Source organism: Purpureocillium takamizusanense, chromosome 5, assembly GCF_022605165.1.
Source record: "Purpureocillium takamizusanense chromosome 5, complete sequence".
NCBI classification, from domain to species: domain Eukaryota; kingdom Fungi; phylum Ascomycota; class Sordariomycetes; order Hypocreales; family Ophiocordycipitaceae; genus Purpureocillium; species Purpureocillium takamizusanense.
The window spans coordinates 2,507,894-2,528,873 of NC_063072.1; the positions used below are offsets into that span (position 1 = coordinate 2,507,894).

A 20,980-nucleotide genomic window follows, 5' to 3' on the forward strand; every position below is an offset into this window, starting at 1 on the left:
ACAGCTGTCCTGTATCAGAGGCGCGTGTCGTTGGGAAGTGATGCCGTGCCGCATCACGGTTCACTACTACCCGTTCGGCACCCATGCGCGTTGTCGGGCTGCCTGCGTGCCTATGGACTCCGAGTCGTCGACCCCTCGGACGACGACCAGCAGCCCGGCAACGGGGTCGATCAGGGTCCAGTCCAGTCCAGTCCAGTCCATGCCTGCTTGCACCTCAATGCACTACGTACTCTATTGATGCGTTCCACCCCCGATTTGTCCGGCCCGCCTCCAATGGCGACGAGTAAAGTGGTCCCAGTCAAGGAGCATGCCTGCCTCGGGGGGGTCGCGATGGCGCGGGTTCCGAGATACTTGCTCTTCACACCGCAGAGCGTAGAAAGGAACGGTACGGTACGGTGATGGTGACGACGGATGACGCTGGTGAGCGGGCGTTGCTCCCATTCTGGGCGGTCATGCGGCGTCATGTGGCTCCTTGCGGCGCATACGCACGAGTCCCAGAGACCATGAGAAAAATGTTGGAATAGGTGAGAGTAGTAGCTTCGTAGGCCTCCCATGGCAGTAGGTAGGCGGGCAGTGGGCTGGATCGGACACGAATGATACCTAGATGGATGGGCTCCTCGGCTCGATCGTGCCCATTGATTGTATCGGCGACGCTGTGGTGCGGCAATCCAGGTAGCGGGCAGCGGCACCAGGGCACGGTGCAGTACAGCACCTCACAGCGCAGGTGGGCTGCTTCCACTGCTTCTGCCTCTTGGTTGCCCCCCCGCCACTCGCCCAGCAGTGGAGGCCCACCACCACCACCCAATCCGACCGCCACGCCACGCCGGCATATCATCCCGCCTTCACCTCTCGCTCCCGCCATCCTCCTCTTCTCTTACACGTTTGAGCGTCCCTCTTCCCGCCCCCCAAATCCGCCCTCTTTCCTTCCTCGCCTCGGCATCTCGTCAATCGACGACGGGTCCCCTCCCGCCCTCGCGCGCCCGCGACGCTTGCGAATTGACACGACCCGCGCACCGCCACCCAGCACCAGTCACGTCATCGCCTTCTCTCTCTGTACCCTGCCCTGCTCTCTACTAAGGTACATACCTACCACCCCGCGGAAGGAAGAAAAAAAAGGCCACCCATCGCTGCCCGCAATGGCTGGCCCGACGTCCCCCAGCACCGAGGGTCCCACGTTCGCGCCCCCGAGCCTGCCCGCCGGCTGGATCGCACAGTGGGACGGCGCGAGCAAGAAGTACTACTACGTGCAGCTCGCGACGGGCGTCTCCCAGTGGGAGGTGCCCACGCAGGCCGTCCACCAGACGGGCAACACGCCCGCCCATGAGTCCGCCGAGCACCCGTACGGCCAGCCTCCCCCTGGCGGCGTCGGCGCCGGCGCCGCTTCTGCGGGCGCGCCGCCGCGGCCCTCGGAACTTATCACGCATCCCGACGGCTCCCAGACGGTCAAGCACCCCGACGGCACCATGGAGCCTATCATGGCCGACGGCTCTAGGGGTTTGGACGGCCCCAATGGTGACAGAGGCCTTGGTGTAAGTCCCTCGCCGCGTTGCCCGCCCGCCCCTTCCACATCTGCTACCGCCTAGGCCTTGACCCTATATGGACATTGGTGCTGACAGACTGGCAGAGCATGGCCATGAACGCCCTTCTCGGCGGAAAAGGCTCGGGCGGCGGCGGCGGCGGCGGCGGTAGCCACGGCAGCAATCCCCTCGGTAGCCTCGCGAATCAGTTCCTCGGCGGCGGTTCCCACGGCGGTGGCGGCGGCGGCGGCGGCGGCGGCGGCAAGAACAATGCCGCCGGCAAGCTTGTCGGACAGCTGGCATCGAACCTCTTCTCCCCGTCCAGCAAGCCCGAGCAGCCGCAAAACTACCACGGCGGACAGAACACGGGCCACGGCCAGCACCAGGGCGGTCTGGCCGGCGCCGTCTTTGGCGGCGTCGCCCACATGTTTGGGGGCAAGGAGTCTCACGGTAGCGTACGTTCTCCGCAGCAGCATGGCAAGAGAGACACAGACGCGAGCTGACAGCTTCATGATACAGGGTCAAAATTACGGCTATTCGGGCGCCGGCACCGGCAATGCCTATTCGGGCGGCGAAGCCCCGACGTACCACCCGCCAGGCTCCGGTCCGTCCTCGTCCACACATACACCCTCCGCCTCGCAACCGAGTCAACACCAGCAGCAGCAGCAGCAGCAGCAGCAGGGCTCGTCCCACCACCAAAGTTCCCCGAGCCAGGGCCACCAGCCTCAGAGCCACCAGTCGTACGGCGCCCCATCATCCGGCGGCAGCCAAGGTCACCAGCCGCCGCACACCCAGTCCCCGTATGGTGGGGGCCAGTCGTACGGCGGCCAGCATGGCGGCCAGCACGGAGGGAATGGCGCATATTCCCATCAGCCTGCGCAGCAAAGCTACGGCACGCCTCCCGCTGGCGGTCATCAGCCGTCGTATGGGCAGTCCCACCAGGGCGCTCCCTCTAGCTATAGCCAAGGACCTCCTGGGGGCTACCAACAGGGCCCTCCAGGTGGCTACGGCCAGGGACCATCGGGCGGATACAGCCAGGGTCCACCCGGCGGATACAACCAAGGCCCCTCTGGAGGGTACGGCCAGTCGTACTCTGGGGGACATGGTGGCCAGCAACAACAGCAGCAGCAATATGGCGGCCAAAACCAGGCGCCGTACCATGGCGGTCCCTATTGAGTGGTCAGGGAGCTGCAGGTCATAGAATCAACTCGACGTTTGGCAGCCGCGTTCACTCAAGTCCAGGCTTGATCCATGTCGAGAGCAGCTGGAAGCCACCGCCCCGTGCCCTGTCGGGCGAACGAGCACGGGATTACTCAGGGTGAGTGTTGGGCGAGGGTTCAGCCAGTCGTGTGCTACATCCTTCGCCCGTGCTCGACGTCTGCGACGATGGAACGGTCGACCATGAAGCATCTGTAACGAATTTTCGAAATGAGGTGTGAGCCTTTTGCGTCGTGTATATATCGCATGTGGTCGTCCATCAAAGAGTGGCGGGGTGAAAGACTGAGGAGAGTGGAAAGTTTGGCAGCAATGAGCTTAACCGTTAGTTTTTCTTAGTCTGCTTTAATGTCTGGTCTTCCGAGGAGCCGGCAACAGACTGAAGACGGGATGCGATCCATCTTGATGCGAACCAGGTGACGACGCCGACGACGATGAGGTAACCCACGGTGGGCATAAGCGACTGATTGGCCAAGTTAAACACGAAAGGGTCAAGCACAAGATCTACCAAGACGGGTGGAGGGTTCTTCATGAGCTCGACATCGTCGACAAAGTAATCTGCCGCGGCGCGAATGTGGACAAGTAGCACAGACGCCTTCCGCGCCCCCGACTTGTTGGATGAAGCTTTATGCGGCGCGGGCTCCTGCGCGTCCGACTTGTTGCCAGGCTGGCGGGAGGCGGCATACTCTGCCAGGGACTGGATAAGCTCGGGCGTGTCCCAGACGGTGTCGAGCTCATGCGAGTCCAACGCGAAGAGGGTAGGTTCCTACGCAGCAAGCCATCGTCAGCAAACATTGACATGGTAGCCCATCTCATTCTTGTTCTGTTCTGCCTCCAGCGAGGGGGCAGGCGGAGGGCAGGTATAAACGCACATTGGCGGCCCAGGAGACATGGAACTCGTAGCGCTGGCCCTCGACCAGGTTGTCGAGCAGTACCCACGACGAGCGTCCCTGGGACGAGTTGCCCTTGTCGACGGGGAAGACGCGGTCGAGGGTCGTGCGCAGGGTGAGCGTGTCGGGGGTGAGGGCGTGGAGGTTGAGGTCGGCGAGCGAGGGCTTGGCGAGGGGGGTATTGGCGGGCGTGGGGGCGTCGAAGATGATCTTTTCGACGTTGGCATAAACGGTCGTGGACGCGAGGAGAAAGAGTAGCAGCTGGAGGAGCAGCAGCTGGTGCTGTGGTGGCCGTGGTGCGCGGCTCGAGGTCGCCATGATGCTCGTGGGTGGTGGTCGTTGGTAGCTATTCCTTGATCGTCGGGGGGGAAATGCTATGAATTATTGCGCAATGGAGAGACGACGGAGGAAGAGAGGGAAGAGGGCCGGCGGCAAAAGAGACAATGGGAGGGACCGTTGAACTGATGCGTCGTCGCGGTACAATGGCATGGGTCGAGGCGCGGGTTGCGAGCTTGAACAAGGGTGCTTGCGCTGTAGTGATGGCTCCATCATGGTTGGTGGTGGTGGGACGGACCAATCTAACGTGAGCGGCCCCGTGGCGCCGTCTGGACGCGTGGCGGGGCGTTGGGAGCAGTGGATCTTTTGAACTTGATGCCAGGAGAGCTGTCGCAGCTATACTGGCCAGGCCGCCGCAAGTACCCCGCGACAACACTCTGGTGGGTGGTCCAGGATCGGTTCGTCCGTCATCCCAAGGCCGCAGAGACCTCGCTGAGTAGCCTTCAGTCGGTCATGGCAGCTCATCCCAGACGTCAGGTTTGGGACTTGCATGTCCGCGCTCGGGACGCCTTCAGTTGGGCCTGATCGCTGACAGTTGTTACGGATAGAGAGAGCGACAGTGAACGTGAGATCAAAGAAAGAGCGTGTGCGTACGAAACAGAGGACCTCAAAAAAACTTGACTGTGGGAACGGGCTGTTTATTCGAAGCTTTCCATATACATTAATAAGAGTAGACGAAGTCCAAGAGTGACGGCGGCACGACCCCCGGCCCCGGACATGCTTCAATTCAAATTCATTTGCCGGGGCATCGACAAGCACGGCCACCCAGACGAGCGGCAGTTGTGCGGGAATGGAGGTTCCGAGGCATGGATGTCTCGGCCGAGGGTGCAAACTGGGAAACAGTTGAGGGCAGCGAGGTTTCGGCTGTGACTTTCCCGCCGAATAAACAGGGGTTACTTAAGGTTTGATGGTACTGAAGTACCCAAGGTACTGCCCAGGTATGAAGTTGTACTTTGTAGGCACCCTCTCGCCGTTGCTCAGGCACCACGCCAGACCCAAACGGCGACGCCTGGCAGAATCGGGCCACCTCCGGGGCTCGAGTTGCTGCCTCTCGGGAGGCGACTAACCTACATAAACGGCACCACGCACCACGAAGTAGGCATCGAGCCCCAGAAGAACGTTCGTGGTGCTGTATGTTGTTTTTGTCGTCATCACCTCGCCCGGCAGTCTCACAGTAGAGAGTCACCGACTCCTCGGCCAGCTTATTAGGAAGATCCGTAACTTATACACTGTCCAGGTGGGCTCGAGCACAAACGCGGCGCACGGAGAGCCGCTGATGAGAGAGAGACAGAGTGAGAGAGAGCGCTAGAGCGGTGAGCGCCCAGCAGGGACCAATTCGCAGACGCGCTTGCCTCGTTCGAGACACGCGCCCCTGTCGTACCATCAGCAGCCGACCCGACTCGCCCAGCCAGCCAGTGGGCAAAAAGTCAACAAATCCAATCAGTGCGGCCCCCCCCTGGGCCAAGCAGAACACGGCACCACAGCGCACTACGACGCACCTCAACCGAACGCACCAGCACCGCAGCTCCCTCGCCAGGGCCCCTCCTACCCCTGTCGCCCAAATTTCCCCCACCTATTTTCTTCTCCCCCCGTCCCTCGCACGCACCCCGAAGCACCTCCTCCCAAGCCAACCTTCACCCGTACCCAACCCGTGGCGAGCAAAAATCACAGGATCCGGTCTTGCGACTCCCTGCGTTCGTCCATCTCCTGTTTCCACCTTACATTATCCCCAGATACCTGAGAACGTGCTTCACACAAGTCCGTCATCATGCGTGAGGTTATCAGCATCAACGGTGAGCTCTAGCTTGTGCCCCTCATCTCCCGCACGCGTCTCGGTGCCGCCCCTTCACCGCATGTCCCGCCACAGCTGCTGATATCGTCACCCATAGTCGGCCAGGCTGGTTGCCAGATTGCCAACTCCTGCTGGGAGGTACGTTGTGTCCTGCATCGCTCTTTTGCCCCCTTCATGCTCGAAATGATGCTGACTTGCGTCTCCAGCTGTACTGCCTCGAGCACGGTATCCAGGTAAACATGCACTCCGATTTGTTGACGCGGCTCCGCTCGGCATCGACTGACCGACCGCGACAACACAGCCCGATGGCTACCTCACCGAGGAGCGCAAGGCCCAGGAGCCCGACCAGGGCTTCAGCACTTTCTTCTCCGAGACTGGTACGCGTCTACGCTTTTTCTACGCGTCTTCCGCGCCCGACTCGGACTGTCTAACATATTCGTGAATAGGCCAGGGCAAGTACGTCCCTCGCGCCATTTACTGCGATCTTGAGCCCAATGTCGTCGACGAGGTCCGCACCGGCCCTTACCGCAACCTCTTCCACCCGGAGATGATGATCACGGGCAAGGAGGATGCTTCCAACAACTACGCTCGTGGCCACTACACCGTCGGCAAGGAGCTCATCGAGGGCGTCCTCGACAAGATCCGCCGCGTCGCCGACAACTGCGTTGGTCTCCAGGGCTTCCTCGTCTTCCACTCCTTCGGCGGTGGTACCGGCTCCGGTTTTGGTGCCCTCCTCATGGAGCGCCTCTCCGTCGACTACGGCAAGAAGAGCAAGCTCGAGTTCTGCGTTTACCCTGCTCCCCAGACCGCCACGTCCGTCGTCGAGCCGTACAACTCCATCCTGACCACCCACACCACCCTCGAGCACTCTGACTGCTCCTTCATGGTGGACAACGAGGCCATTTACGATATCTGCCGCCGCAACCTGGGTTTGGAGCGCCCCAACTACGAGAACCTGAACCGCCTGATTGCTCAGGGTAAGCATGACTTCTCGCAGCGGTCACGCAGCGCCTTGTTGAGACGAGGAACCCGACGCGCTGACCCTTATCCCAGTCGTTTCGTCCATTACTGCTTCTCTCCGGTTTGACGGCTCCCTCAACGTCGACCTGAACGAGTTCCAGACCAACCTGGTGCCCTACCCCCGTATCCACTTCCCTCTGGTTGCGTATGCCCCCGTCGTCTCGGCGGCCAAGGCCGCCCACGAGGCCAACTCGGTCCAGGAGATGACCATGTCCTGCTTCGAGCCCAACAACCAGATGGTCAAGTGTGACCCCCGTCAAGGCAAGTACATGGCTACCTGCCTGCTGTACCGCGGCGACGTGGTCCCCAACGACGCCCACGCTGCCGTTGCCACTCTCAAGACCAAGCGCACCATCCAGTTCGTCGACTGGTGCCCCACTGGCTTCAAGCTCGGTATCTGCTACCAGGCTCCCGAGAACGTGCCCAACGGCGACCTCGCCAAGGTCAACCGCGCCGTGTAAGTATTCCCCGATGCGCTGAGTTGCATACAAAGGCTGACGATGCATAGCTGCATGCTTTCCAACACGACCGCCATCGCCGATGCTTGGAGCTCCCTGTCTATGAAGTTCGATCTCATGCACTCCAAGCGTGCGTTCGTGCACTGGTACGTTGGTGAGGGTATGGAGGAGGGCGAGTTCTCCGAGGCGCGTGAGGATTTGGCTGCTCTGGAGCGTGACTACGAGGAGGTTGCCGCCGACTCGATGGGTGACGACGAGCTGGACGCCGAGTACTAAGCAGAGTAGCCGAGAGTCGTGTTTGCAGAGGTCGCGGCACTGTTGATTCTACACCAGATCAGGCCTTTTGTCATACCCTGGACTTCACATAAAGGGTGTACTTTTCTCTAGGTCACAAGCCACTCCAGTATTTTAATGTTCAGAAACAAAGATGACATGCCCGATAAATGTGTGAGGTTGACGGCTAGCACATGGCCAACAGAGGATAGTATTCCGTGCTCGGAGGTGTGTGTGTTGGCAATTCGGCTTCTTGTCGTGAGCTGGGGCGACGCGGCGGCGACTCCGCGCGGGGTGCACCCGCCCGCTCGGCTGATTGCCGGACCAGCCGCCTGGAGCCGACGGTACGCGGGTTCCAACAGTTGAACCGGCCGCGACCACTCTGCATCCCCACGGACTCTCTTTGACAACAAAATCGTTGCCGGCAATTGAGCAGGCTCACGATGGCTCTCCTCCGATCGGCCGTGTGCAGGGCCTGCAGGCGATCCCAGTTCCAGCTGCAACGAGGCTTTGCGACAGCGAGCTCTCAGCAGGCCACTGGCGGCAATCGGGTGAAGCTCGTCGAGGTCGGACCGCGTGATGGCCTGCAGAACGAGAAGACAATCATCCCGCTCTCCACGAAGATCGAGCTGATTGAGCGCCTCGCGAGGACGGGCGTTTCGACCATTGAGGCCGGATCTTTTGTTTCTCCCAAATGGGTCCCTCAGGTATGTCGCGGAGAGCCATCAGACACAAGCTACAGGGCACTGACGACAGCTAAACCGTTAGATGGCCAACTCGAGCGAGATCATGGAGCATCTTCTTCAACAAAAGGTGCAGGCTCCCGTCCCATTGACTTGGTCGTTCCTCGCCCCGAATACGAAAGGCCTGCAGAACGCAGCCACCATCCTCAAGCAGAATCCCGGCACCTTCTCGAGCCAGCTAGACCCGAGCGACAAGCCAGCCCTCGAGGTGGCCGTCTTCGCGGCTGCGACCGAGAGCTTCTCGCAAAAGAACCTCAACTGCGACATACAGACCTCTTTGGAGCGCTTCAAGGCTGTGATACAGGACTCCAAGGCCCTCGGGCTGAGGGTGCGGGCCTACATCTCCGTCGTCCTGGGCTGCCCGTTTGAGGGGTTCGATGTCGACCCGCACAAGGTGGCCGAGATCGCCACGGACCTGCTCGAGTCGGGCGCGGACGAGATCTCGCTGGGCGACACGACAGGCATGGGCACAGCGCCGCGGACCAGCGCGCTCCTCAAGTGCATGTCGGCGGCGGGCATCCGGAGCGAGGACATCGCGATGCATTTCCACGACACGTACGGCCAGGCGCTGGTCAACACGGCGGTATCGCTGGAGCACGGCATCCGCACGTTTGACAGCAGCGTGGGCGGGTTGGGCGGCTGCCCGTACAGCCCGGGCGCGACGGGCAACGTGGCGACGGAGAACATGGTGTACTTTATGGAGACGCTGGGGATGGAGACGGGCATAGATCTGGATGCCATGGCGGACATTGGCGCGTGGATCACGGGGGAGCTGGGCAAGGCAAACGACAGCTCGGTAGGCAAGGCGGTGCTCGGGGCGAGAGCCAGGGCAACTGCAGAGGCCACCAAGGCGTGAGGAGGATGGACGGCGTTGGACGTCGACGCTCTGATGCATTGTCTTTGTACCAAGATATGTGTGACTCAATCAGGTGTTGCTCCATGTTTGAAATCCAGCAAAAATATTCAGAAAAATAAATAAATACAGTAACATATTCAGAGAGCTCAAATTCCATCGGCAAGGCCAACAGCTCTTGTCATCCCCTGACCGGCGTGAGCTCCAAGGCAGCTCCAGTCATGTGATGTCACTGTCGCGATCGGGGAACGCAGGCGTGGGTCCAGCTCCAGCGTGTGCCATGCCCACTGGAAACAGCCCGCGCATCGCTGTGAGGCGGGTGAGAGAGAGTGGAGTGGAGGATGGACGAAAGGGCTCCACCATGGTGCGGCCAGCCAGCCAGCCGGCCAGCCAGCCAGCCAAGCTTAACCTCATCAACCTCCTGCAACCTCGTTTCGGACCGCAGCTGGCGAGGCTCTCTTTTGCTCGTCCTTCCTCGAACGCCCTGTTCCCTCCGCCCGCTGCCACTGCTGCTGCGCCAGACTCGAGTGCCACGACAGCGGCTCATCCTCTTCCTGTCGCATCCCTCTCGTCCTCCGCCGCCGCCGCCGCCGCCTTTCCCCTCGTCGCCCTGGCCGGCTCCGTAATCCCGCCATCGTCCGTCGCTTCGCCCCGCAGAGCCAAGCGCCCTTTCGTGAGCACGTTTCCGCCGGCACCATGACGGACCCGCGCGACTCATCGTCCTACTCGATCGTGCCGAGGATTCGGTACAACACCGTCGGAGGTGTCAACGGCCCGCTGGTCATCCTTGAGAATGTACGGATGGAGAGATAGGCTCGCTCGTTGTTGTGTCGGTGCGCCTGTGGGCTGACGCCGCCGCCGCTCTAGGTTAAATTCCCCAGATACAACGAGATTGTCACCTTGACGCTTCCCGATGGCACCCAGAGATCCGGTCAGGTCCTGGAAGCACGAGGTATGCTGTGGAATCAATGCACTCCTGCTTGACTAGCTGGCTAACCGCGGACAGGCGACCGAGCTGTTGTGCAGGTACTTCAGCCTGGCTGCTACATCGACGAAACGCCGGCGAGTGCTAATGCCAGCCGTATAGGTCTTTGAGGGAACATCCGGTATCGATGTGAAGAAGGTTAGCCAGATAGCTCGACCGCCGAGCTCGGATGTAGGAAGCTGACAGCCGTGCAGACCAAGGTTGAGTTCACCGGCTCGAGCCTGAAGCTCGGCGTTTCGGAGGACATGCTTGGTCGCATCTTTGACGGCTCCGGCCGTGCCATCGACAAGGGCCCCAAGGTGCTTCCCGAGGATTACCTCGACATCAACGGCAGCCCTATCAACCCCTACTCTCGTGTACGTCGAACCCTATACCGTCGATCAGGGCGTAGAGCTGACGGACGCAGGAATACCCCGAGGAAATGATTTCGACCGGTATTTCCGCCATTGACACGATGAACTCGATCGCCCGTGGCCAGAAGATCCCCATCTTCTCTGCCTCTGGTCTGCCTCACAACGAGATTGCTGCCCAGATTTGCCGACAGGCCGGCCTCGTCCAGAAGCAGGGCATCACCAACAAGGGAGTCCATGATGGCCACGAGGAGAACTTCTCCATCGTGTTCGGTGCCATGGGTGTCAACTTGGAGACGGCCCGTTTCTTCACGCGCGACTTTGAAGAGAACGGTAGCTTGGAGCGCACGACTCTGTTCCTCAACCTGGCCAACGATCCTACGTAAGTTGAAGCCTGGCCTCGATGGGGCAACGCGGCAGTGGGAGCACGTAGCAGCTAACCAGTCGGCAGTATCGAACGTATCATCACCCCTCGTCTTGCACTCACGACCGCCGAGTACTACGCCTACCAGCTTGAGAAGCACGTCCTGGTCATCCTTACTGACCTGTCGGCCTACTGCGACGCTCTTCGTGAAGTTTCGGCGGCGCGAGAGGAAGTGCCCGGTCGCCGTGGTTTCCCGGGTTACATGTACACTGATTTGTCCACCATCTACGAACGAGCCGGGCGCGTCGAGGGACGCAACGGATCGATCACGCAGATTCCCATCTTGACGATGCCCAACGACGACATTACGCACCCGATCCCCGACTTGACGGGATACATTACCGAGGGCCAGATCTTCGTCGACCGACCGCTGTACAACCGCGGCATCTACCCGCCGATCAACGTGCTGCCGTCGCTGTCGCGTCTGATGAAGTCTGCCATTGGCGAGGGCATGACGCGCAAGGACCACGGCGACGTTTCCAACCAGCTGTATGCCAAGTATGCCATCGGTCGCGATGCGGCGGCCATGAAGGCCGTCGTCGGTGAGGAGGCGCTGTCTGCCGAGGACAAGCTGTCGCTAGAGTTCCTGGACAAGTTTGAGCGGCAGTTCATCAACCAGGGCGCATACGAGTCGCGATCCATCTACGAGTCCCTGGACCTTGCGTGGAGCCTGCTGCGCATCTACCCCAAGGACCTGCTCAACCGAATCCCGGGCAAGGTGCTCAACGAGTTCTACCAGCGAGCACAAAAGGACGCCAAGTCCAAGGGCAAGGCGCGGGCGGACGTGGCTGCCAAGGACCAGCAACAAAACGAGGAGAACCTGATTGACGCATAAGGGAGGCCAGTGAAAGAGAGAATGTGTGTGTTTGTGTGTGTGTCGCGCGCCCAGACAGGGTGCAATGCAGTCCTAATAGACGCCACGGACGGAGGGCGGTAGCAGCGCAGGGGGTGGCCACTGTCATGTGTATAAGTCGGGCTGGTGGAAGCGTTCCTACCGTTCGAAGTACTACCTCTTTTCCTTGCCTCCATCTTTTCTTTTTGGTAGGAGGGACAAACAGCAGCTTAACATGATGCATTGAACAGGCAAGAGAGGTCCGTAGAGACGCCACATGGCGCGGGAGCGTTGCGTCGTGAGGCAGACATTGGTTGTGCATGCGACGTCGGACAAGGAGCGGCAGCCGGCTGTTGCCGGGGGCAAGGCGAGGTGCGCCTCGTCTGCTCGTGAGTCGTGAGTCGTGAGCCGAGAACCACGGTTGGAGAAGGGTGGTTCGAAAGACAGAGAAAGGCGACACGGGATACGTGCGGTTGTCAGCTGCTGCTGCTGTACGTAGTAAGGTGCGGTCGGAGAGGCGCTTTCGGGCCTTTTTTCCCCTCCCCCATCTTCTTTTCCTCCCCCACCCCTGCGAGGAACCGCAAGCCGTTGTAGGTACATGCCGCGGCCTCGTGCGCGCCAACATGGAATGGGGTGAATGAGGTCGGGGTTGGGAGGTAGGTTCAGCCCACGTCCCGGGCACGCCCCTGCCCCTCCCCCATTCCCCATCCCCATCTCCACCCCCATCGCAGCCGCGCCATGACAAGACCGATTCACCGAATTGAAGACCGTGTTTACCCCCCCGTCCGGGGCGCGGCTGGCTGCTCACTCACGGGGTCGCTTTACTGGAAGAGGGGGCGCTTGGGTGAGTGACAATGTGTAAGCACGATGGTTGCTTGTAGCTGTAGCGATTGCAGCATGGTTCGATGGAGGGGAAGGAAGGCAAAGGATATGAGTGAGATGATGTCTACGAAGGCGGCACGTATCGATCGTATACGAATAATACTAGGTGGTTACATACTACACGTCGTCCGCCGTTGGTTGGTTGGTTGGAGAGAGATAGGCACGTAGGGCACAGGAAGCAAAGGGTGTCCTGGGCGACGACGATGCTTGGCGAGTTCGTGTTGGCTGCCTGCCTTGGGTACGATATAGGGACGTACTTCGTAACTACTATACTACTACTAACACAACCAAGCGAGATGTTCATGCCCACATACTTTCACTACGAAGTACTGCACACTGGACACGACATATCAGGCTACCTGGTGTATAGATGCAAGCGTATCTTCGTGCCTTCATAGAGCCTGGTGCGTGCGCCAAGGGCAAGCGGAAGTGTCGTCGTTCCTCCGCTGCCGGTTCTCTCTACTAACACGAACAGTGACAGTGGCGGCGCTAGGCATCCATCCTCTCTCCCTTGGTCATTTGCTGTGCGACAGCGGTGGCCGTGAGTTGATGGATGCGTACCTACCTACCAAAGTAACGAAACTTGCCGACAGTGCCTAAACAGGTACAGTTCGTAGTATGGAGTGGATGAGGCAGGAGGGCTGGCCTCGCGCGCGTTGTCGCTGCGGGCGCGCTCCGATCTGATGATGGCGATGCCGAGGCGGCAGCCAGGCAGGCAGGCTAGCCGGTGGGTGTCACGGCACGGCGGGTGGTCGGCCGATGACACCCAGCCATTAGTAGCTAGGGGATAACTACTAAAGAAGATGGCTGCTGAGAAGGGGCCATTCCCTTTCTTTTCCCCCGCACAAACGAGCAAAGCTTCTGCCACGGACCTGGTGGACCCTTGCAAGCGCAGCGTGGGGATGGGGTTGTCCAAGGCTCCTCCGTTCTGCCGCCACGCGCACGCATCCGTCCTCCGTTGACCCGGCGGCAGCCCGTCCGTCCACTGACTCCCCCCTCTGATCAGGCTCAATGAAGATGTCGTCGTCGTTGGCCGTTGTTGCTCATGTTAGTTGTGGTGTTGTTGTTAGTGAGCTGACGGGGTTTCGCTCCCCTGCCCTGGCCTGCCCTATCTGCCTGGGGGGGCTGTTGGGCCCAGGATGATGGCGCGCCGCGGAAGGGCTGCGCATTGGAGCGCATGTAGGGCGCGCGCCGGGTAGCTGCCTGGGCGTTGGCGGCCGGCGCTCGGACGACCCGAACGTTGGCCTGATGCCATCCATGGTTTAATTGGGGAGGCTCCGTAGAACAGTAAGCGCTGTAAGGGGGGCTGGCCACCCGGATGATAGAGGGAGAGAGAGGCGGTTGGCTTTTGGGTAGGCGCTGGCACTGGCGTTTGGCGTTGGCCTGCACTTGGCTCCTTGACTGCAGTGGCCTGGCGTGGCCTGGGTACTACCTTACAGAGGGTGTACCTACCTTGGCGGCGGGCTGGGCTGGGGGGGGGGGGGGGCGCCGCCCGGGCCGAGCAGACAGGGGGAGCCCATTGATCAATGATGATGATGATTATGCAGGTGATTGAGTACCTGGTGTGGAGGAAGCTAGTAGCTGTGCTTGCTTACCTTGCAGTACGTACTGAACATGCATCTCCAATTCTCCATGGATGTTGATTGATACATACTCCGCAGCAAGGTGAGCTCAGTTAGTACCTCTTACCTTTTGGCGTCGACAAACCCCGGTCTGGGCGTGCAGGTGACATCACACGGGCACCGCCAGCGCACCCGCACCCCGCGGGGGGGAAGCAGATTCTCGACACCTCACTCGCACGCTTGGAGCGAAGGGGATAAAGATCGTCACCGCCCGTTTGAACCATCACCAACTTGCACTACCTACACTACTTGACTACTACTTGGTAAGTACGCGCTGCAGTGCACTGCATCCGCACTACCTACCTAAGTACCTACGCACTTGCCAGAACCAACAGCCAGCCGGGTGCAACACCACCACCACCACCACCACCACCACCACCACCTCGAATCATCCTTCCCGGTCAACACGCCGACGAAGTGGGCAGGCTTCCACGCATGCGCGAGGCCGAATCTTGCGCGACCTGCGAGGCTACCCCAGCTCGGTCCGGCGCTGCTGCTGCTGCTGCTGCTGCTGCTGGCGAATGCGGGGAACAACACCCCGGACAGCGTGTGAGAGAGAGAGAGAGTGAGAGAGTGAGAGTGAAAGAGTCTGGACGAGAGAGATGGAATGTGCCATGCATTGCGTCCCACTGGGGGCCATGTGCCAAAGGTCCAGTCAAGATGCCGATCGCCACGCCCGCCGGCCCGCTTCGGGGTGGGCTAAATTGGTCCTACGCACGCACGAATGTACTTCGTACTACGTACCTACATGCGAACCAAGGTAAACACACACACACACAGACGATCCCAAGGGCCTTACTGATGTCTCGCCCTTGGAGATGAGGGGACCCGACCCCGGGGAGGCCAGCGTCGTACCGGTCATGCTATGCACCTCCGATGGACGTCGTGGTTCGTGCGACTCGTTATAATAAACAACAAATCTCCTCCTCCTTCTCCTGCTCCTCCTCCTCCCCTCCGTCTGCCCTCCCCCCCAGCAGTAGCCCGCAAGTCTTGCCGCGAGCCTCGCCCTCTCCCCCGCCCTCTCTCTGTACACACGCACAGGAAGGCCGAGAGTCCTGTACATAAAGAGCGCCGCGCCGCCCGGTCGACCTCTGACCTGCTTGGATCGTCACCGTCATCATCATCATCATGAAGTGGTCGTCGAAGCTCCTGGCCCTCGCGGCCCTGCCAATGGCGCTGGTGGCGGCGGACGGCGACGACGCCTCCGCCTCCAGCAGCAAGCCCAAGCCGGACAAGGACGGCAAGTACTGGATCCACGGCGACGGCATCTCGGCCGCCTTCATCCCCTACGGCGCGTCCGTGACCAACATCCTCTTCAAGGACCAATACGGCATCGAGCGCGACCTGGTCGCCGGCTTCGACAACGCCACCTACTACGGCGTCGACAAGCAGCACCCGCACTTTGGCGGCGTCCCCGGCCGCTACGCCAACCGCATCAAGAACAGCACCTTTGAGATTGACGGCAAGAAGTACAAGGTCAAGGCCAACGAGAACCCCACCAAGGAGCACCCGGACGGCCTCGACACGCTGCACGGCGGGCCCGACGGCTGGGACTGGCGCAACTTCACCGTCCTCGCCTACACCAAGAACAGCATCACCTTCCAGATCGTCGACCCAGACGGCAAGGAGGGCTTCCCCGGCGAGGTCGTCTCCTGGGCCACCTACACCCTCAACGGCCGCGACTGGGACTTCAAGCTCGTCGCCCTGTCCACCACCAAGAAGACCCCCATCATGCTGAGCAGCCACACGTACTGGAACCTCGACGGCTTCGCCAACAACGAGACCAACACGGCCCTCAACCACACCCTGCACCTGCCCTACAGCGGCCAGCGAGTCGGCGTCGACAACATCCTCATCCCCACCGGCGACATCCTCGCCAACGCCAAGGGCTCCGTCAACGACTTTTGGAGCAAGCCCAAGCAGCTGGGCGCCTCCTTTGGCGACAAGGACATTGTCAACAACTGCGGCTTCAACTGCACCGGCTATGGTAAGCAATCCACAGTTCCTGCGTCCCCCCTACCGCAGGGTTGCGAACAGAAAAATTCACCGGCTGACACTGCCCGACCACAGACAACTGCTACACCATCAACCGCCAGAGCCTCAGCCCCTACGACTGGCGGACCTCTGGCCCCGTAGCGACCCTCTCGTCCGAGTGGTCCGGCATCCAGCTCGACATCTTCACCGACCAGGACGCCTTCCAGGTCTACGGATGCCAGGGCCAGAACGGCAGCATGGCGCTCAAGAAGACGCAGGGCGTCAAGACGTCCCGCAACGGCAAGGACTTCCCGCGCACCATCGCAAAGTACGGCTGCGTCGTCCTCGAGGTCCAGGACTACATCGACGGCATCAACCACCCCGAGTGGATGCGCAAGCAGATCTGGGGCCCCGAGGACGGGCCCTACGTCCTGCAGGCCAAGTACAGGTTCAGCCTGACGTCGGAGCACAAGAACAAGTGCGACAAGTAGACGACGCGCCGTCACCAGGTGTGGGGCTATTTAATATTGTTGTTATCACCTGCTTGGCTGCGGCCGCTGCCTGTCAGCCTGCCAGCCAGCCTGCCGCCGTCGACGATTTTTTGTTAGCGCGCGCGCCCGCGAAAGGGAGGGACGGTCCATAGTGGTGTTTTGCTACGCGGCCGGCGTGGTGGGTACATAATGCTTCAGACGTCATGATAGGCTTCTCGGTAATGATTGACATGCGCCGCTTCCTGACGACAAAGTCTCGGGCGAGCACTTATAAAAATAAAGAGAATTGGCCAAACGTTGCGTCTTCGTCCGTCCGTGAGAGTACTGTAGTGTAAGTGAGTTGGGAGGTCGATGGGTAGGCAGGCAGGCATGTTGCGGCCGCGCGCGCCGACTTACAAATTCTCTCTTATTCATTCATGCCCACCACCAATCGAATTGGGCAGCGGACCCAGAAAAACTTGGGGCAAGGAAACCGCAACCCGCTCACTCACTTTGACGGCTCGTCAAACCTCGTGCGTGCGTACTCACTCATTCACCATTGCCAACACACCATTGCCGCTCTCGACTGTCTGAAACCCTATATATCTATACTTCGTCAGGTCTCAAGTGAGAACCCCTCCCGAGACACACACATCACGCCCTCCGGAGGATGGAGGACGACCGGGCGCAGGTCGATCTCGGCCTCGCCGCCGACATCGAAGAGTCTCAGATGATGGCCCAGCAGCAGTCGCAACCACAATCACTCACCCCGGAACAACCCTCGGCGACCACTTCGCAGGACGCCGCCACCACCACAGTCAGGCAGCCGAAGAAGCGATTTGTCGGGAGACGAGCCGCTGCGGAAGCGGCTGCGGCCAAGACCGGCGGAGGAGACACGACCGGCGAGAGTGGCGCCGTCCAGCGTCAGTGATGATGACCCATCCCCATCGCCAGCACCCTCCGAGTCTCACACATGTGACCAACGTCTCACAAACTGAACTGACACCCTCACGATAGCTGCAAAGCCCCGCCGGCCGCCGCGGCTGCTCAACAGGGTGCCCCAGGAGATCCTGGACGACCCCGACCTCAAGGAGGCCATCGCCCTCCTGCCCGCAAACTACAGCTTTGAGATCCCCAAGACGATACACCGAATACGCTCGTCGGGCGCCAGGAAGGTGGCGCTCCAGATGCCCGAGGGCCTCCTGCTCTTCGCCACCACCATCTCCGACATCCTCACTCAGTTCTGCCCGGGCATCGAGACGCTCATCATGGGGGACGTCACCTACGGCGCCTGCTGCATCGACGACTACACGGCCCGCGCCATGGGCTGCGACCTGCTCGTGCACTACGCCCACAGCTGCCTCATCCCCGTCGACGTCACCAAGATCAAGACGCTCTACGTCTTCGTCGACATCAGCATCGACACGGCCCACCTGCTGGCCTCGCTCGAGCGCAACTTCGCCTCGGGCAAGACCATGGCCGTCGTCGGCACCATCCAGTTCAACGCCACCATCCACGGCGTCCGCGGCGCCCTCGAGGCCGCCGGCTTCCGCGTCCTCGTCCCCCAGATCGCCCCGCTCAGCAAGGGCGAAATCCTCGGGTGCACCTCGCCCCGCCTCAGCGACGACGATAAGGTCGACCTGATCCTCTATCTCGGCGACGGCCGCTTCCACCTCGAGAGCATCATGATCCACAACCCCAAGGTCCCCGCCTACCGCTACGACCCCTACTCGAGGAAGCTCACGCGCGAGACGTACGCCCACGACGAGATGCAGTCGGTCCGCATGGCCGCCATCCGCACCGCTCGTACCGCGAGGCGCTGGGGCCTCATCCTCGGCTCCCTCGGCCGCCAGGGCAACCCGCACACCATGGCCCTCATCGAGCGCCGCCTGACGGAGCGCGGCATCCCCTTTGTCAACCTCCTGCTCAGCGAGATCTTCCCCGGCAAGCTCGCCATGATGAGCGACGTCGAGTGCTGGGTCCAGGTCGCCTGCCCGCGCCTGAGCATCGACTGGGGCTACGCGTTCCCCCGGCCGCTGCTGACGCCCTACGAGGCGCTCGTGGCCCTCGGCGAGAAGGAGCAGTGGGACAAGCAGCCCGGAGGAGGCGTCTACCCCATGGACTACTACGGAAAGGAGGGCCTGGGACGGACGCGGCCGGCCGTACAGGAGAGCGGCACCCCGGCTACTGCTGCCGTGGGAGCCGGGTAGATTGCTATTTATGTACCACGTAAATGAAAAATGCGATCATGATGATCACGATGACTATGACGATGATGACCATCAAGTACGAGTGTTGAGAGCGAAGGGTTCTCCCCGATTAATACTACCACGACGCTCCGTAGGGCTCCTGCGAAAAAGCGTTTTGCTGGCCACCAGCAGCACCACCACATATTCATGCACTCCGCTCAGCACCCGGAAGGAAGGGCCCACGCAGTTCTGGCCCGTATACCTCGTACACGCGTGGAGACGATCTCGCCGTTTAGGCACGTGTGTGTTTATATGGAATGGGCATGGACGTGCGATTTTTCCGTACCTACGTCTCACGTCGTCCCTCGACGTCGCGGCAGTGTGAGTCATCAGTAGGTAAGCTCGTGTTTCGGACTGCTGCACTGCGCTTTTGGTCTCTTTTGCATGCGCCGATACAGAACAATTTTTAGACGCCTCGGAGAGCATCACACACACACTCACACACACACACATATATAGAGAGGCATTTGTATTGAGAGCGTCATCTACAAGCACCTTAACCCTGGGAGCCTAGTGAGAGACTGAGACTACGCACAAAAAGACGAGCCTCGGAGCCCTTTCACCCGCGCCTCCGGGTCAACCCCTCCCTCCCAATGGAACTCGCCCGGCCCTTCATCGCCGCCGCGGGCCTGACCGACGTCGAGCCCGTGGCCCAGGGCCTCGAGTTCAACGTCTTCAAAGCGCGCTCGGCGGCCCACGGCCGAGTCGCCCTCCGCGTGCCCCAGCACCGTGTCTTCCGAAACGTAAACGACCCCAGCAATGACGCCAAGGAGCTCATCGAGCAGGAGCTCAAAATCTACGAGCTCCTCCGCGGGGGGCCGGTGTCGGTGCCGACGCCGATTGGGCTCCTCGAAGTGGACGACTACCCGGCGATGCTGAGCGAGTACGTCGACGACGACGGCTCGCAGGCGCCGCCCGAGGAGCTCGGCCGGCTGGCCGCGCTCATCCACGCGACGAGGATGCCGCGCGACTGGGACGTCAAGCTGGTGGCCATGGACGGCGGCACGGATGCGCTCAGCGCGCTGGTCGATAGGATGGGGCGGCGCTTCGAGCAGCTCGCCCGAGAGGAGCCTGGCGCCAGACGATGGATCCCCGCGCGGAGCGACTTGGAGCCAGTCGCCGACGGCCTCAGGTCGCTGCCCAGTTGCCTGCTGCACATGGACCTCCGCGACGTGAACCTGCGGGTGCGTGACGGGAAGGCAGCGGCGGTGCTGGACTGGACGAACGCGCTCATCGGCCCGGCGGCGATTGATTACTTTCGCATCTTGGAGCTCAGCCAGCCGGGGGACGCATTCGTCGAGGCCTACTCCCGAGGGGCGGGTGCGACGCCGCGGGTCACGCCAAGGCAGGAGACGTTTCTGCGCCTGGACGCCGCCTTGATGCTGGCACTGGTCTTCATATCTGAGGCGCCTGATCCGGACAGGCGTGGGCCCAGTGTCAGGCGGGTGGAAGAGCTGGTCGCGCAGTTGAAGGATCTGAAAGAGGATTGACGAGACCACCTGGCTCCAGCTCTTCAGTCTTGGGGTAGATAGACCACTAATTGTCACTGACGGTGAGGATGATGGGCGAAACCTCCATCCCTGAGCTATTGCGCCACGCTCGTGTTGACCGGCTCGGGACGATTCGAAAAGAGCACCTTGTACTTGATAATCTCCACCACCTCGAGGTCGTCGCCCTGCTCCTCCTGCACGGGGCTGCCGCCACCCGCCTTGCTGTTCTCCCGGCGCCGGCGGACGACGGCGACAGCGCGGGGCAACTTCTTGACCTCGCCCGTCAGGCGCTGGTGCTGGCCGACGTAGAGGTGGACGCGCTTGGTCCAGGCGGAGCCCTCGGTGCCGGGGACAAAGTCCGGGAAGTCGAGCCGCCCGACCTCGACGTCTGCGAGCGTCTCGCCGTCCTCGCCGGCGGGGAGGTTGATGGTGCCTTGCAGCTCGACGAGGGCCAGGCCCGACGGCGTGTGCAGCAGCGGCGGGAGCGGGCTCGAGGCCGGCCGGTCTGGCTTGGTAGGGGGGAAGAGCTTGGCGGACATTGTTTGTGTGTGCGAAGGGCTTGGTCAAAGAGTGGATGGATGTTCAAGAGCAACTTTCTTATGCTA

At 61.2% G+C, this 20,980-nt stretch overlaps 9 protein-coding genes across 9 annotated transcripts; 7 read left to right on the forward strand and 2 right to left on the reverse strand.

Annotated features, from left to right (window-relative positions):
* Positions 1-26: 26 nt before the first annotated feature.
* Positions 27-3,760, forward strand: JDV02_006332 (uncharacterized protein). The gene is made up of 4 exons (XM_047987722.1): positions 27-1,529; positions 1,625-1,972; positions 2,037-3,490; positions 3,539-3,760. Exons 1-3 carry the CDS (start codon positions 594-596, stop codon positions 2,691-2,693), a joined length of 1,941 nt encoding a protein of 646 aa, XP_047843708.1. The 5' UTR covers positions 27-593; the 3' UTR covers positions 2,694-3,490; positions 3,539-3,760.
* Positions 2,968-4,718, reverse strand: JDV02_006333 (uncharacterized protein). Its single transcript, XM_047987723.1, has 2 exons — positions 3,605-4,718; positions 2,968-3,498 (listed from the first exon to the last, which is right to left on the reverse strand). The coding sequence occupies exons 1-2, from the start codon at positions 3,938-3,940 to the stop codon at positions 3,058-3,060; spliced, it is 777 nt and encodes a 258-aa protein (XP_047843709.1). The 5' UTR covers positions 3,941-4,718; the 3' UTR covers positions 2,968-3,057.
* Positions 4,719-5,039: 321 nt separating this feature from the next.
* TUB1_2 (alpha-tubulin) lies at positions 5,040-7,665 on the forward strand. The gene is made up of 7 exons (XM_047987724.1): positions 5,040-5,751; positions 5,848-5,888; positions 5,957-5,983; positions 6,052-6,127; positions 6,197-6,727; positions 6,804-7,227; positions 7,279-7,665. The coding sequence occupies exons 1-7, from the start codon at positions 5,727-5,729 to the stop codon at positions 7,502-7,504; spliced, it is 1,350 nt and encodes a 449-aa protein (XP_047843710.1). The 5' UTR covers positions 5,040-5,726; the 3' UTR covers positions 7,505-7,665.
* Positions 7,666-7,892: 227 nt separating this feature from the next.
* On the forward strand, positions 7,893-9,243 carry JDV02_006335 (Hydroxymethylglutaryl-CoA lyase). Its single transcript, XM_047987725.1, has 2 exons — positions 7,893-8,208; positions 8,270-9,243. Exons 1-2 carry the CDS (start codon positions 7,945-7,947, stop codon positions 9,098-9,100), a joined length of 1,095 nt encoding a protein of 364 aa, XP_047843711.1. The 5' UTR covers positions 7,893-7,944; the 3' UTR covers positions 9,101-9,243.
* A 270-nt stretch (positions 9,244-9,513) lies between these two features.
* On the forward strand, positions 9,514-12,796 carry VMA2 (Vacuolar ATP synthase subunit B). The gene is made up of 7 exons (XM_047987726.1): positions 9,514-9,892; positions 9,965-10,049; positions 10,104-10,123; positions 10,185-10,220; positions 10,277-10,438; positions 10,489-10,814; positions 10,884-12,796. Exons 1-7 carry the CDS (start codon positions 9,794-9,796, stop codon positions 11,689-11,691), a joined length of 1,536 nt encoding a protein of 511 aa, XP_047843712.1. The 5' UTR covers positions 9,514-9,793; the 3' UTR covers positions 11,692-12,796.
* A 1,890-nt stretch (positions 12,797-14,686) lies between these two features.
* Positions 14,687-16,950, forward strand: JDV02_006337 (Aldose 1-epimerase). The gene is made up of 2 exons (XM_047987727.1): positions 14,687-16,179; positions 16,263-16,950. The coding sequence occupies exons 1-2, from the start codon at positions 15,321-15,323 to the stop codon at positions 16,655-16,657; spliced, it is 1,254 nt and encodes a 417-aa protein (XP_047843713.1). The 5' UTR covers positions 14,687-15,320; the 3' UTR covers positions 16,658-16,950.
* A 208-nt stretch (positions 16,951-17,158) lies between these two features.
* On the forward strand, positions 17,159-18,898 carry DPH1 (2-(3-amino-3-carboxypropyl)histidine synthase). The gene is made up of 2 exons (XM_047987728.1): positions 17,159-17,559; positions 17,654-18,898. The coding sequence occupies exons 1-2, from the start codon at positions 17,307-17,309 to the stop codon at positions 18,844-18,846; spliced, it is 1,446 nt and encodes a 481-aa protein (XP_047843714.1). The 5' UTR covers positions 17,159-17,306; the 3' UTR covers positions 18,847-18,898.
* Positions 18,899-19,447: 549 nt separating this feature from the next.
* Positions 19,448-20,559, forward strand: JDV02_006339 (uncharacterized protein). The gene has a single exon (XM_047987729.1). It carries the CDS (start codon positions 19,479-19,481, stop codon positions 20,373-20,375), a length of 897 nt encoding a protein of 298 aa, XP_047843715.1. The 5' UTR covers positions 19,448-19,478; the 3' UTR covers positions 20,376-20,559.
* JDV02_006340 (uncharacterized protein) lies at positions 20,471-20,914 on the reverse strand (the record flags this gene model as incomplete). Its single annotated transcript, XM_047987730.1, has 1 exon — positions 20,471-20,914. One exon carries the CDS (start codon positions 20,912-20,914, stop codon positions 20,471-20,473), a length of 444 nt encoding a protein of 147 aa, XP_047843716.1.
* Between the last annotated feature and the right edge of the window lie 66 nt (positions 20,915-20,980).

Bases quoted from the DNA above. Each gene is read 5' to 3' on its own strand.
- JDV02_006333 (XM_047987723.1), bottom strand. From the start codon at position 3,940: ATGGCGACCTCGAGCCGCGCACCACGGCCACCACAGCACCAGCTGCTG. The intron at 3,499-3,604 runs GTGCGTTTATAC...CTTGCTGCGTAG, and splicing joins ATGTCTCCTGGGCCGCCAAT to GAACCTACCCTCTTCGCGTT.
- JDV02_006332 (XM_047987722.1), top strand. From the start codon at position 594: ATGATACCTAGATGGATGGGCTCCTCGGCTCGATCGTGCCCATTGATT. The intron at 1,530-1,624 runs GTAAGTCCCTCG...ACAGACTGGCAG, and splicing joins ATGGTGACAGAGGCCTTGGT to AGCATGGCCATGAACGCCCT. The intron at 1,973-2,036 runs GTACGTTCTCCG...TTCATGATACAG, and splicing joins GCAAGGAGTCTCACGGTAGC to GGTCAAAATTACGGCTATTC.
- TUB1_2 (XM_047987724.1), top strand. From the start codon at position 5,727: ATGCGTGAGGTTATCAGCATCAACG. The intron at 6,128-6,196 runs GTACGCGTCTAC...ATTCGTGAATAG, and splicing joins CACTTTCTTCTCCGAGACTG to GCCAGGGCAAGTACGTCCCT. The intron at 6,728-6,803 runs GTAAGCATGACT...CCCTTATCCCAG, and splicing joins GAACCGCCTGATTGCTCAGG to TCGTTTCGTCCATTACTGCT.
- JDV02_006337 (XM_047987727.1), top strand. From the start codon at position 15,321: ATGAAGTGGTCGTCGAAGCTCCTGGCCCTCGCGGCCCTGCCAATGGCG. The intron at 16,180-16,262 runs GTAAGCAATCCA...GCCCGACCACAG, and splicing joins CTTCAACTGCACCGGCTATG to ACAACTGCTACACCATCAAC.
- DPH1 (XM_047987728.1), top strand. From the start codon at position 17,307: ATGGAGGACGACCGGGCGCAGGTCGATCTCGGCCTCGCCGCCGACATC. The intron at 17,560-17,653 runs GTCAGTGATGAT...CCCTCACGATAG, and splicing joins CGAGAGTGGCGCCGTCCAGC to CTGCAAAGCCCCGCCGGCCG.
- JDV02_006335 (XM_047987725.1), top strand. From the start codon at position 7,945: ATGGCTCTCCTCCGATCGGCCGTGTGCAGGGCCTGCAGGCGATCCCAG. The intron at 8,209-8,269 runs GTATGTCGCGGA...CTAAACCGTTAG, and splicing joins CTCCCAAATGGGTCCCTCAG to ATGGCCAACTCGAGCGAGAT.
- JDV02_006339 (XM_047987729.1), top strand. From the start codon at position 19,479: ATGGAACTCGCCCGGCCCTTCATCGCCGCCGCGGGCCTGACCGACGTC.
- VMA2 (XM_047987726.1), top strand. From the start codon at position 9,794: ATGACGGACCCGCGCGACTCATCGTCCTACTCGATCGTGCCGAGGATT. The intron at 10,221-10,276 runs GTTAGCCAGATA...ACAGCCGTGCAG, and splicing joins CCGGTATCGATGTGAAGAAG to ACCAAGGTTGAGTTCACCGG. The intron at 10,815-10,883 runs GTAAGTTGAAGC...ACCAGTCGGCAG, and splicing joins AACCTGGCCAACGATCCTAC to TATCGAACGTATCATCACCC.